The 11,858-nt window shown below is 61.1% G+C and overlaps 1 protein-coding gene and 1 long non-coding RNA gene across 2 annotated transcripts; one reads left to right on the forward strand and one right to left on the reverse strand.

Annotated features, from left to right (window-relative positions):
- Window positions 1–273: 273 nt before the first annotated feature.
- ARL13A (ARF like GTPase 13A) lies at window positions 274–5,258 on the reverse strand. Its single transcript, XM_087748898.1, has 8 exons — window positions 5,128–5,258; window positions 4,039–4,109; window positions 3,537–3,786; window positions 3,161–3,266; window positions 2,705–3,055; window positions 2,424–2,628; window positions 1,979–2,080; window positions 274–1,656 (listed from the first exon to the last, which is right to left on the reverse strand). Exons 1-8 carry the CDS (start codon window positions 5,256–5,258, stop codon window positions 1,580–1,582), a joined length of 1,293 nt encoding a protein of 430 aa, XP_087605024.1. The 3' UTR covers window positions 274–1,579.
- A 2,202-nt stretch (window positions 5,259–7,460) lies between these two features.
- Window positions 7,461–10,259, forward strand: LOC148056729 (uncharacterized). Its single transcript, XR_015702536.1, has 2 exons — window positions 7,461–7,744; window positions 9,995–10,259. It is a non-coding gene; the product is annotated as an uncharacterized LOC148056729 (long non-coding RNA).
- The last annotated feature ends 1,599 nt before the right edge of the window (window positions 10,260–11,858 follow it).

The raw sequence follows: 11,858 nt of genomic DNA on the forward strand, positions 1-11,858 counted from the left end.
GGTGGGTGTGTGAGAAGTGGCCCTTAGTGGGGATAAACTTTTAATGTTTCTCTCCCCATGGCCCCGTGGCCATCCGTGACCCCAGCAGAAGGAGCCTGGCTGCGAGCCCAGACCGGCCCCCGCGGGGGCACGTGCGGCCCCGACCACCCCAGGAGAAAGGGCTCCACCGCAGGCACGGGCCCCGCGTTGCCCTCCCGCATTGCCCACGGCACCGGCACCACAGGGGTCTCCACCAGACAGAGACAAGGGTTTACTAAAAGTGCTGTATTTACAGGCCAGCATTAATTTGTGCTCTTGTTATTTACAATTTATTTACCATTAATCCCTATAGTCACTGACAGTTGAATCTGGCAGAGTTAGACAGAACTTTACAGCAAACTGGCAAGGCAGAGTAGCCAGAGTTTTACTTCTTTTTCCTTTTCAGCCCTGCTGAGGGAAGGGCTTTAGTGATTTTTCTTCCCCTGGACCACAAAGGCATTGCCTGTTAATCAGGAATCATGGGAGCAGAGGTGACTCACGCTCTGCTGCTGAGCACCGTTTTAGTCCTAACACTGTTGCAGCCGTGAAGGGAAAACTGCTGCCCTCCTGACTTCACGTAAAGTGTTTCCAGGGCTGATGGCTGGTTTCCCTGCACGTCACCCAGCCGGAGCCAGGCAGCACAAGCCCTCCGGCACGGCCCAGTCCCCGTGACAGCGCGGCTCTGCAGACGCGGTGAGTGTCACAGACGGGTTGTGTTGGGATGCGGATGCTGCTCGTTCCCCCGTCTCAGAGCTGAGCCGAGCACAGGTCAGGGATCACCCAGGGCTGCAGGGTGCCAGGCTGTCAGTGACACGGGAGGATTTTGCGTCACCTGCAGGTCACCACTGTCCCTCCTGGGAGGATGGCAGGATCAGGAGGAGCGATCCTGTGGAAGGAGCCTCCGGCAGCCTCCACCACGAGCTGCCGTTGAACTAAGCCTTCGCTGAGGGGCTGCAAGGATGCGCAGGCAACGCGGGCATCACCCTCCTCCACCGTGCGAGGGGGCTCCTGTCAGCCCTGCCAGATGTGGCTGGGGGCCGGGTGAAGCTCCTCTGCAGACCGTCCGTGACTGCCCTCTCACCTTCACCAGCAGGAGATTAGACTTGTTGGGGCAGCAGCCCAGACTGAATGAGGGGTCGAGTCAGCCCCTGACCTGTGAAGACAGCTTTGCCCAGGCACGGGTCAATTCAAGAGACAGGCTTTTGCCCTGGGATATTTGCTCCAATCTTCCTCTGTTCCAGAGACTCGGTCGGGTTCAGACTGAGCCTTCCACAGAATACTAACACGGGGTCGGCAAGTGGCCGGCTGTTCCCTTTTCAGACAGTTTTGCAGCCTGGCTACCAGAGAGGCGTCTTACAAAGGGACATTTGGCTCGCTCCTGCAGATCCCTGGTTTTCAAGCCATGCAGAGGACAACGATGCTGTTCATGTCCCAGGACCTGTTGCCCAGGACTGCCAGCGCTGGCCAAGCACCCTATAAGCCCTGCACGAGCATGGGTCCCACTGCCACTGGAGTCTGGGGTCCCCTGGAACCACGCAGCCCCTGGGACGTGCCTTCCTGCTCAGGGGACGATGGCGGACTGCTGCTTCCTCTGCTCCTGCCTCATCTTCAGAGCCAGCATCACCCGGCGGTACAAGTCTGGGGAGGAAGGGGAGCGGTCAGGCACTGACACGGGGGTTCAGCCTGGCAGCCTGCGCTGAGCGAGGGCTGCAGGGACACCCCAGGCTCCAGCACTGTGCCCTCGCCTGGCCTCCCCACATCCCACCCGAAGGCAGAGGCAGCAGCATCTGCCTCCCCAACGGCCCCCACCTTGCCCTGCACCAGCACTTGCTTATGCCCGTGCCATGCCCCCGCACCAAGCACCACATGGGCCAGGGCTCCTGCGCAGCTCACGCCCCGCTGCCAGCAGGCCAGACCCCCGGGATGCTTTTCAGCAAAATCTGTCCTGGAAAATACCAACCAAGAGTGCTCGAGACCTCCTCACACTGCTGCTCCATGGCAGGTTCCTGCGACTTGATTTTATTCTTGATTTTCTTCTTCTTCTTCTTTTTCATGCCCTGCGCTAGATGGAGAAATACAAAATTTCAGGCACCAACCACATCTGGGCAAGGATGCATTTGTCACCAAACCAGTCGAGAGGACTGCTGCTGGCGGATCTGCAGTCCTCCACCACCTCCGTGCACCAACCCCTGCGGAGATGCTCAGAGGCGTCTCTCCTCTTCCCTGGTCACACTCCCACGACCCCACTCAGCTGATCTGCAAGCAAAGCTAACAGAGACGGTGGGGACCAGTGGTCCGGCATACCACCAGGTTGCCAGGTCCCAAAAACACCCGTCGGGTGTCTCTGGGGGTCCTGGTCCCAGTGGTGCCAGTGGTGCCAACAGCCCCCCGCAGCCCCCTCTCACCTGGGTGGGGGGTGGCCGTCCTGGTGGGCACGGGCTCCTCCTGCCCGACCCTGTTGGAGGGCAGCAGCCCCCCAGCAGCCCCCGTTCGGCCGTCACCCCCTCCTCCTGGTCCCTCCGGCTCCTCGGCTGGGCTTGGCTGCCCCGAGCCCTTCTTTCTCACCTTCGCCTTCCTCTTCCTCCTCCCGGGGCCCCTCGTTCTCTCCTCCTGGGCAGGGTAAAGGGGGTGAGGGGAAGGTGGCAGACCCCCCTTCCATCCCGTCCCATCCCGGGGGCTCACTCACCAGCGGGAGGAGGCGGCGGACGGGCCGCAGCGGCCGGTCCTCCTCGGTCTTCCCCGCTCCATCTCGGGCACCCTCCCCGGGGGGCGGCGGGTCCCTGGCGGGGCGAGAGCACGGCGGGGCATGGGGGCGAGCCCCGCGGCGGGGAGAACGGGGACGGGCACAGGCGGAGCTCCGCACCCACCTGCGGGCGGGCGGCCGGCCGCGGGCTGCCCGGGGACCGGGGCCGGGCGGCGGAGCGGCGGCGGGCGGCGGCGCCGGGGCGGCGGGGGCGGTGCGGAGGAGCCAGCGGAGCCCCTGCAGCGTGGGGCGGGCCGGGCCGGCGGGGGGGCCCCGCTTGGCGGCACAGGGCTCCTGGGGCGGAGGCGCAGGGTCAGCCCCGGCGGGGAGCGGGCAGCGGGCAGCGGGCAGCGGGCAGTGGGCAGCGGGCAGTGGGCAGCGGGGAGGCCCCGCACTCACGATGCGGCAGGGCGAGCGGTTCTCGTTGACCAGCCGCTCCAGGGACAGCCGCTCGATCAGCTCGCAGGGCAGCAGGGCGGTCGCCGCGTCTTGCTTGTTGGCCAGCCTGGGGCGAGGGGAGAGCAGGGGGGCTGGATGCTTTCTCCTGGTTTGGCTGCCGTTTGGCGTAGCCGGCGCTGGAGCCCCCTCCCCAGCCCCTCTCCAGGGATGCTCTCCACTCCCGAGGACCGCTGGGGTCCCTCAGCACCCCCCGACAGCCCCCTGGGCACCACATCCCTGCAGCAGCCCGGCCACACTCCCCACAACCCCAGCAACAGGTTCTCACTCCCTCCCCACCCCAAACCCTACGGGTCACATCCCAGGGACTCAGCCTTACAGTAAGATGGGCTTCCCAGAGACATCGGGATGGCTCAGGACGCGGCTCAGGACCTTGCGGGCCTCCTCCATCCGCGCCAGGTCGCTGGAGTCCAGGACGAAGAGGAGCCCGTGGGCCACGCGGTAGTGGCTGCGCCAGGCGCTGCGGGAGCGTGAGCCCCCAGGCAGGTCCACCAGTGTCACCTCGAACCTGTCCACCCGCAGGCGGGTCTGGCCCGGCTGCGCCGCGGGCAGCACCTCGCCGGCCAGCGCTGCATGCGGGGAGAGGGCAGAGGGCTGGTGCAGCGAGCCCAGGAGCATCCCTGCGGCATGTGTCCCCTCCCCTGGCCACATCCCCGCTCCCAGGGCTGCCCAGGACACAGCACAAGCCCCGCACGCTTCCCCCAGCCCAGCAGCTGTATTTCAAGGGTCTTGGTCCTTCAAGGCTCAGGCACTTGGTTGCAAAGGACGGTAAAGCTGCTGCCTCCAGCCAACGCCAGCTCTGGGGCCGTGCTGCTCCTCACCTCTCTCTATGTCCATGACGATGGAGGTTTTCCCTGCATTGTCCAGCCCCACAACGAGGAGGGTCACCTTTCTGGGGAGCAACAACAGTGAGTGAGCACCCCAGAGAAAGGCTGTGATCCCTGGGCAGCAGTGACCACTGCTGGCCCCGGGGCTCCCAGGCAAGGGACCCTGAGCATGGTGGCTGTGCTTTGGCCAGGAGAGGGGCAGGACAGTGACACAGGCTCTGGCTGAGCTGGGCGCGAGGGCAGTGATGGTCCCCGGTGCCCAGGAGAGGGCAAGAGCAGGCACAGATGCCTGGAGTCACCCTGGCACCATGGAGCAGCTGCACTGCGGAGCCTTCAATGCACTTCCTATGGCAATGACTTCTCAGATCATATCGGATTAAGCAACGATATGCACAGGCCAAAATGATTGTTCCTTACATGCAAACAGTTAATGATTGCTCTTGGTGTCCTTCCGTGTCCGTGAGTTATGAGTACACACAGCTAGGGAGAGGTAGCGAGGACAGGTTTTTCCTATTGCTAAACAGTCCTATTTGGTCTCCAGCGATGTGCTCCACTGGAGCCACGCGCAGAACATTTTCCCTGTGGTTGACAAGCCACAGTAGTCATTCGCAGTGTTGTTTTTTTCCTTAAACATACAGACCAAGCTGCGTGGGCGACGCGGCTCCACCTCCGACATTATGGCAACGTATCCTCGGTGGCAGGAGAGGACCATAAACCCCCTCACCACCCGCAGTGTCTGTCTGGGCTGGTGCAGTGCCGTCCCCAGGGAATTAACCTGGGTCTCCTGACACATGCAAACACAGCAGATATTTCAGTTCATCCTCCCCAGCTTTCTTGGAGAGCTGCTGACTTTGCACAGGAGGGATCCTGCTGGGACCGTTCCCCACATGCGCACCCCTGCCTGCCCTGCTCCTGCCTGCTGCAGGGCCAGCGGGGATGTGTGTGTGCCTTGCTCCGCGGTTTGGGGACAGTCCTGCAACGGGCACCGCTCTCAGTGTTCCCTCACCAGTGCCCTCAGCAATAAACACATGGGTAAATGTTGTGCCCCCCGGGGAGCCCCGAGGAGCGGGCATGGGGACCTACCTGATGGGTTCCTGTATGGCCTGCAGCCACGACCAGCAGTGGGAGAAAAGGTGGAACATGCTTGGCAGCTCCGTGAGGAGGGATGGCCTCTCTTCAGCACCTACGAAGCGAGCAGCCCAGCGTGTCTCCATGCTTCGTCCTCCTGCCGATGCCTGCTCCCCATGGCGGGGAGCATCTCACCCCGGGGTGCGCCGTCCCACAGCCCAGCACTGCTGCCTCCAGCCTGGTGTGCACAAGCCAAGCCAGGGGACAAAAGCCAGCCCCCTGGGCAATACCCCACGGGCACGGACCCCCTGGCCGGACCCTGCCCTGGCACCCCCTTCTTGCATCGTAGGAGCACCAGTCAGGCTCTCACCGCTCCTCCCCGCTGCGTGGCCCCCGCTCACATCCCCTTTGCGTAGCAGCTGCTTAAATCTAATCTGGATTTAAATTACTTACTCTTCGCAGCCTCTTTAATCCTGGTGGGTCGACCCAGGCCAGTGGCCACTGGGACATGGAGTGCCATGGGGCTGCCCGCTGCACCAGGCGGCACGGCGCGGCACTGCATTACCCATCCTGGCTGCACCCGTGCAGCGCTGGGCAGCCTTGCACCTCCATTGCTGGCTTAAATGGCTCGTGGTGGGGACATCGCCTGACTGCCCACATGGGGCTTCCAGCTGAATTAGTGTCTCCTCTAACAAATGGCAACCCTGGCTCCTCGCTGCCTGCCCAGGGACCCTGTGCGGATGTTTCTCCCCAGCCCCTGCAAGGAGCAGCTCCTACACGGTGTGCACGGCTCCGCTGCCTGCCCAGGGGTCCCCTCTGCACCAGGCTGGGGTTCATCACTGCTCACTGCTGGTATTTCTTGCCCTAACGAGGCACCCCCTGAGCAGCAGCAGGTCCTGTGCCGCTCAGAATAGAAATACCAACCAGCCCGAGCCGGTGCCTGGCCAGGAGCAGGGAGACGGTGGGGGCCTTTGGACAGCAGGGCAGGGAGCGGAGCCAAAAAAGCCCCAACTCCTTGATCTGCAACCCTGAAGCTCTTATCTTGCTCCTCAGGTTTCCTGCTGCTTCCCCCAGCCGGGGCTGCCCTCCCTGGCACGCTGCCACTGTTGTGTGTGAAGAAGAGGCCTCGCGGGGATGTCTGAGCCGCAGGAGCTTTGGGTGGGGGGAGTGGGGTCCAGAGGGACGAGGACATGAGACCCACCAAAAGCCACACTGGGGAGCAAACAGGGATCCTGCTGGCTCACATTTGCCCACGCTAAACCACCAGTGCCAGCAGCACTACCTTGACCAGCCGAGCCCCAGCCATGAGCCAAGGATGCCGAGATGCTGCCAGGTACCCCACGTCTCCGGGATGTCCCTGGGCTGCAAGCACACACAGCCCCTCGCTCCAGCCCTGCACACCACTGGGAAACTCCTGGGCAAGGGAGCTGTGCCGGAGCCGCGACACGGGCAGGGAGCCACGCGTGGTTAATGATTGATGGAGGAAGTTTCCATACCGATATCATGGCCACATACAACAATATTTAGGGCAACTGTTCCCCCCCACACCTCTGATGGCGGGGCAGCACCCCAGCTGCCTTAGTCTGGCCCAGGGACAGAGCCCTGTCCCCAGCCTGATGGCATTTCCCAGTCGCTCCTGTGCCCGTGCCAGCAGCCTGCTGGAACCAGCGGCAGTGCCAGGTTTGCAGGCAGCACAGGACTGCGAAGCCTTTTGCAGAATTAGCTGTACCAGGGCCGAAATGACTTGCTGGAGGCATCAGCACCTGTCTGTGTGCCTCGGGGTGACACTGCCAGGGGATGGCTGGGCAGGAGACAGGAGGAGGCACAACCACGGGTGCTATAAATAGGGAAGTGCCATGCGGCCAGCACCGCAAGAGCTGGTCTCCCTCCGGCACCAATGGATTTCCAGAGGTCTCTGAGCACTTGGGCCTCTGCTGCTTTTAACACAAGTGTCCAAAATTCCCAGCCAAACGGGTGCCGGAGACCGGGAAACCCTCTGGAGGCCCTGAAGCAGCTCCAGTCACCCCTCCCGATGCACACACACCAGGCTCAACGGCCAGGAAAACCTCAAAATCCATCCCAAATCTGGTGAAACCCACAGCCGACTCCGGAGAGGCAGTGTGAGGGCCAAGGCTGGATCGATGGGCGTTTTGCCAGGCCTGGGCTCAGGTTACAGCGCGGGTGGCTGGCCCTTTGCCGGGTGCCGCTGGAGCCCCTCTGCCAGTGCCGCGGGGACCCCCTGGGCAGTGCCAGCGGGGACCCGCAGCAGCCGTCTGGGTTTCCTTGGTGACTGTTGCCAGGTGAGAAACTCTAAGGCAGAATTTATTATCTTGGCGGATAACCGGAGATGTTCCTTGCCGGAGCTGTTACCGGACTGTGCCCCGGCACCGTGCTGGGCTGGACCCTCTAGTGCTGCCGGTGCCAGCGTGAGCCCCCGAGAGAGGTCTGTGCCCGGGGTGCCGGGGCTGCTCAGCCCCTGGCATCGCTTCCCAGAAGGCGGCACGTGTTTTTGGGCTATTTCTGCCCGCTGGAGTGTCGCAGGCGAGGGAAGGAGGCGAAACCACAAGGACCGCAGAGAAGTGCAGATGGACGCGGGCTGGCGGGCTGCCCTGCCTTGGCTTCCCTAGACCCCGTGAGTATGTGCCCAAGCCAGCACTGGGCACACTGGGAGCCCCCGCCTGGGACCCCTGGGGTGAGGAGCAGAGGGGGGGGGACGGCAGTGGCAGGGCTGGGGGAGCTTGCACATGGGGAATGACAGCTTGCAAGGGAAAGCAGTGGGCAGCACAGAGCTATAGGGGCTGCCTATAGCATTTACTGAGAGACTCGAGCCAGGGTGGCACCAAAACTGAGGTGACAGAAAGGACCAAGAAGTCCCGGTGGAAATATTTACAAGCAAGCTGTCCTGCTTTGCTTGGTACCGCATCATCCCTGCCCAAAAAAGCATCTGTGGCGGGGCGAGGACATGCACAGGCTTTGGGGAGGGACTCATCTTTCTATTTAACGCATCGGATGATGGCAGCAGCACGGTAGATATGCAAATAGCCGCATCGTCCCTTTAAATCTCAGCACGGCTCTAGTGGCTAACGATAACCCCGGATCATATGAGCTCCTAAATCCCAAGAGCTAATTACAGGCGAACGCCCCGCGGTCAGGCTGGAAATGCAAGATAATTACAGGTTCTGCCATGGACACCTGTTGGTGATGAATTGGGATACCAGGAATGTTTGCTGGCCGGCTGGCGTGGTGGTGGGGAGCACGGCCGGTTTGCAACGCGGCCTCCGCGCCGGCACTTGTGCTAGCTCCCCGCTGCTAGGCCAGCAACCATTTTGCAAGCTATTTTGGGCAAAAACGAGGTTGTTTTTCTGGAATGCTCTTCGCTCCCCCGCCACCGGTACCACCACCCTGCGGCGGATGCAGAAGCTGGGAAGAAAGCATGCAGGGAGCTGGTTGCTTTTCACCCAAATTCTGGCTGGGTGCTTCCCAGCCAGAGCACACATGAATTCATGGGAGAGGCTTGCATTTCAGCACAAGGTCCTGTGCCAGGGTTTGCTCTGGTCCCTGCTGCATGGGGAAGCTGCCAGCTCGCTCCTGCACCATGCACGCAGCTCGGTGATGCCCCTGCGATGGCTACAAGCCCTCCCTGGGCTCCTATGGTGGTTTTGCTGAGAGCATTACAGTGCTCCTGCTGCTTTCCCGCAGCAAAGCATGGGGAAAAGGAGAGTGTAAACCATCCCTCCTGCCTGCCAGGATACCAGGGCATGCGCAGTCGCAGCCTGGCTGGGTAAGCACGCTGCCAGGGCTATATACTCTTACAGCAGGTGGGACTGGGGGAATCAGTTAATTAAAAGCAATGTTAACCCTTCCTGCCCAGTTTAGTGTTACAGCATCACCTGCTGCCTGGGCTGGAACTGTAGCCAAAGAGATATAACTTCAAAATGCATAATTATCGCAAAGACCTATAAATGCACCCGAAGAAAATAACTCTGCTTTCTTGATAAAGAATTTAAGCCGTGAGGCAGCAGTGGCATGGCCCGTGCCAGAGGAGCACCCTGGCTCTGGCAGCACCGAGGCCGGCGGTGGGCTCAGCACAGCCTCCAGCCTGCAGTGTGATTTAGAGGATGAGGTCCTCAGGGCAGACACAAGTTTTTCTCCCAGCAGGATAAGGGAGCGAAGCTGGACCAGGAAACGGAGCGGCAAAAGCAGTTGCATGATGGAGCAAATGGAAAAAATATTTCCCCAACCAGAAACTATTCCACAGACTGCTGGGGCAGGAAAAAATACAGCTGAGTTATTGAGAAAGCAATGCAAAATCCAAACAGTTTAGGCTGTGAAAAGCAGTCATTTGCAGAGCTATTTCCAAACTAAGTAAAGAGCTCCCAGCTCACAGATGCCTGGGAGCTCCCCAGCTGCCAGCCTGGCTGGCCGGGGCAGCGTGGCTCCCTGTCCCCTGCTCACTGCATGTCAAGCTGGGGAACGCTTTGTGATTTCCACTTCATCCAGCACACGGGGTCTTTTGGGGATCAACACATCCCCACCATCGCTCCGTGCAGCACCAGCTGCATATTTAAGCCTCAGCACAAAGTGGGGAGGTTTCAGATCCGAAAGGGCGGGGGGGGGGGAGCACGGCCATCCCCGCACCCCGAGCAGCTGCTCCACCTCTGTGTGCAGGGCTATATTTGGGAAGCCAGCAGCGAGCGCTTGGCATGTCCCAGCGAGCGCTCTGGGAGCAGTGTCTGCTCCGGGTCCTAGTGCAGTGGCAGTGCCCAGGGGAGAGGAGAGCCTGCGGGAGCGTGCCGGCAGCTCTCCCCGCCTGGGCTCTTTAAAGGCTCTGGCAAGGAGCTCCCTGCCATTTCCAAACGGCTTTTCTCTTCTCCTTTTACAGGAGCCGAGCCGCCAGGCAGGCATGTGTAAAGCAGACAAGGCTATTTTCGGAGTGAGAGCTGGTGAGGGAGCTTGCTCCCACCCCACGTACAACCCCGGCTTTCACACACAAATGCCCTCGCGCGTCCACAGGCACGTGAGGGGCTGGAAAAACTGCACAGCAAATCCCGCGTTTCCCACCACTGCCACGGCCCTGTGTTCAAAGTGCGTTGTGTGAATACTGGGATTAAAAAAATAATGAAGGCTGGGATTAAGCAAATAATGAAGCTGGGACGTTCAGAGCAGACATTTGTGGGAACAGGAGAACTGCCATCGGCATGTGGTGGCAGGACTCGGGCAGTGCCTTGGGGATCCCTGGATGCGGGCAGACTCCTGAGCGCTGGTGCCCGCAGCAAGGCACGGGGCAGGGACTCGGGTGGCACCGTGCCAGCCTTGTGCAGGGAAAACAGTGTTTTCTCCTTCCCTCTGCCTTTCTCTCCTAGTCCAGCTCCTGAGAGTGAGGTCTGCAAAACACATGAGCTTCTAGGTGCTGCTGTTACTTAAATAACCTGCCACCCATCTACAAACCTTCACTTTCTTATGTGGCCCCAGAGAGACCAGCACAGCCCCCCTCTGTTTGGCACCTTGGGCTATGTCCTGATGGGCACTTCCATGGCAGCTTCGCATCGCATTGGAGGTTGCTTCACCCATCCGGACTGCGGCTCCACAGCCCAGGGGCCGTTCTGCTCCCGGGAGGGCTCAGAGCGAGGGCTGGCCAGCAGCTGCCCACTCTGCTGGCCCAGGATCCGGCCGCTGCACACGGGAACCCCTGGGTGGGATGTCCCCAGCGCCCGGGCAGTCCCTCCCGGCTTGCCGCAGCTCTGGCTCAGCCGGCGGCTCTGGGACGGCGGTGTCGCAGGGTGTCTGTGCAGCCCAAGCCCTGCTGGGTTTGCAGGCAGAGGCGCAGGCGTTGAGCCGGCGGGTACGGGGAGTGGCGGGGGCAGCAGGGGCAGGATGGCTCACGGATGCTATCTGTGACACAGATCGCTTTTATGGTCTGCTGTTTACAGTGCTGAGCTACGGACAGGTAGGGTTAGGCTTGAGGGGTGACTCACGGCATGAACCAGAAAACAGCCCGCTGCCTCGCTGTGCTTGGGTCAGAAAATGGGATAATAACTGGTGTGGGAAGCACTGTGAGGCTTCGTCCCTCCGTTCCCCTGACAGCTGCTGGGGCTCCTGGATGCAGGCCTGGAATTCTTGACTGCTTAAACAATTGCTCTTAAGTATTTCATCTTATGATGAAATTAAAAATATGATGAGTCGGAGCTCAGGCATTGCTCAGCCGAGGGCTTGGTGACCTGCCAGACTCCTAGGGGATGCTTTTAATTTGGATAAATGGAAGTTGCATAAATGGTATAAATTGCACGTTGCTGTTAATACAGAGGTGTGGGCGCAGTTGGCAGCGCCGCACGATGTGCTGTCACCGGCTGAGTGCCCAGCCGGGCTGCGTGCCGGGGCCGGCGCCGCAGTTGCCCCTGCACAGCTCCCACCCCGAGCATCCGCAGGAACCACCGGCTGGTGGGCTGGCCCCTTCGCTTGGATGCCATTCCCTTCGCCCTCTGCCCTGCTGGGATTTTTTTTTGGAAAGGCTGTTTTCCAAAAACAGCTTGAAAATACATAACTATCATACCAGAGCTGAGCGGTCACACGTAGGTCTCCCGTCCCCGCCAGTCAGGCCAGTCCCTATGAGCTCATGGTGTTTGTGGTTTCCCGAAGCAGCTGTTCAGCGTTGGAAGGAAAAGCGCTGGGCAGCTGCAGAGACCGGGATTGCTTCTGTGCAGGAGCTGCCGCCGGGGGAGACGCGGCCTCCAAGGTCTCAGGCGGTT

Source organism: Nipponia nippon, unplaced genomic scaffold (assembly GCF_047370975.1).
Source record: "Nipponia nippon isolate SJK-2023a ecotype South Korea unplaced genomic scaffold, ASM4737097v1 scaffold_12, whole genome shotgun sequence".
In the NCBI taxonomy this organism is placed as follows: domain Eukaryota; kingdom Metazoa; phylum Chordata; class Aves; order Pelecaniformes; family Threskiornithidae; genus Nipponia; species Nipponia nippon.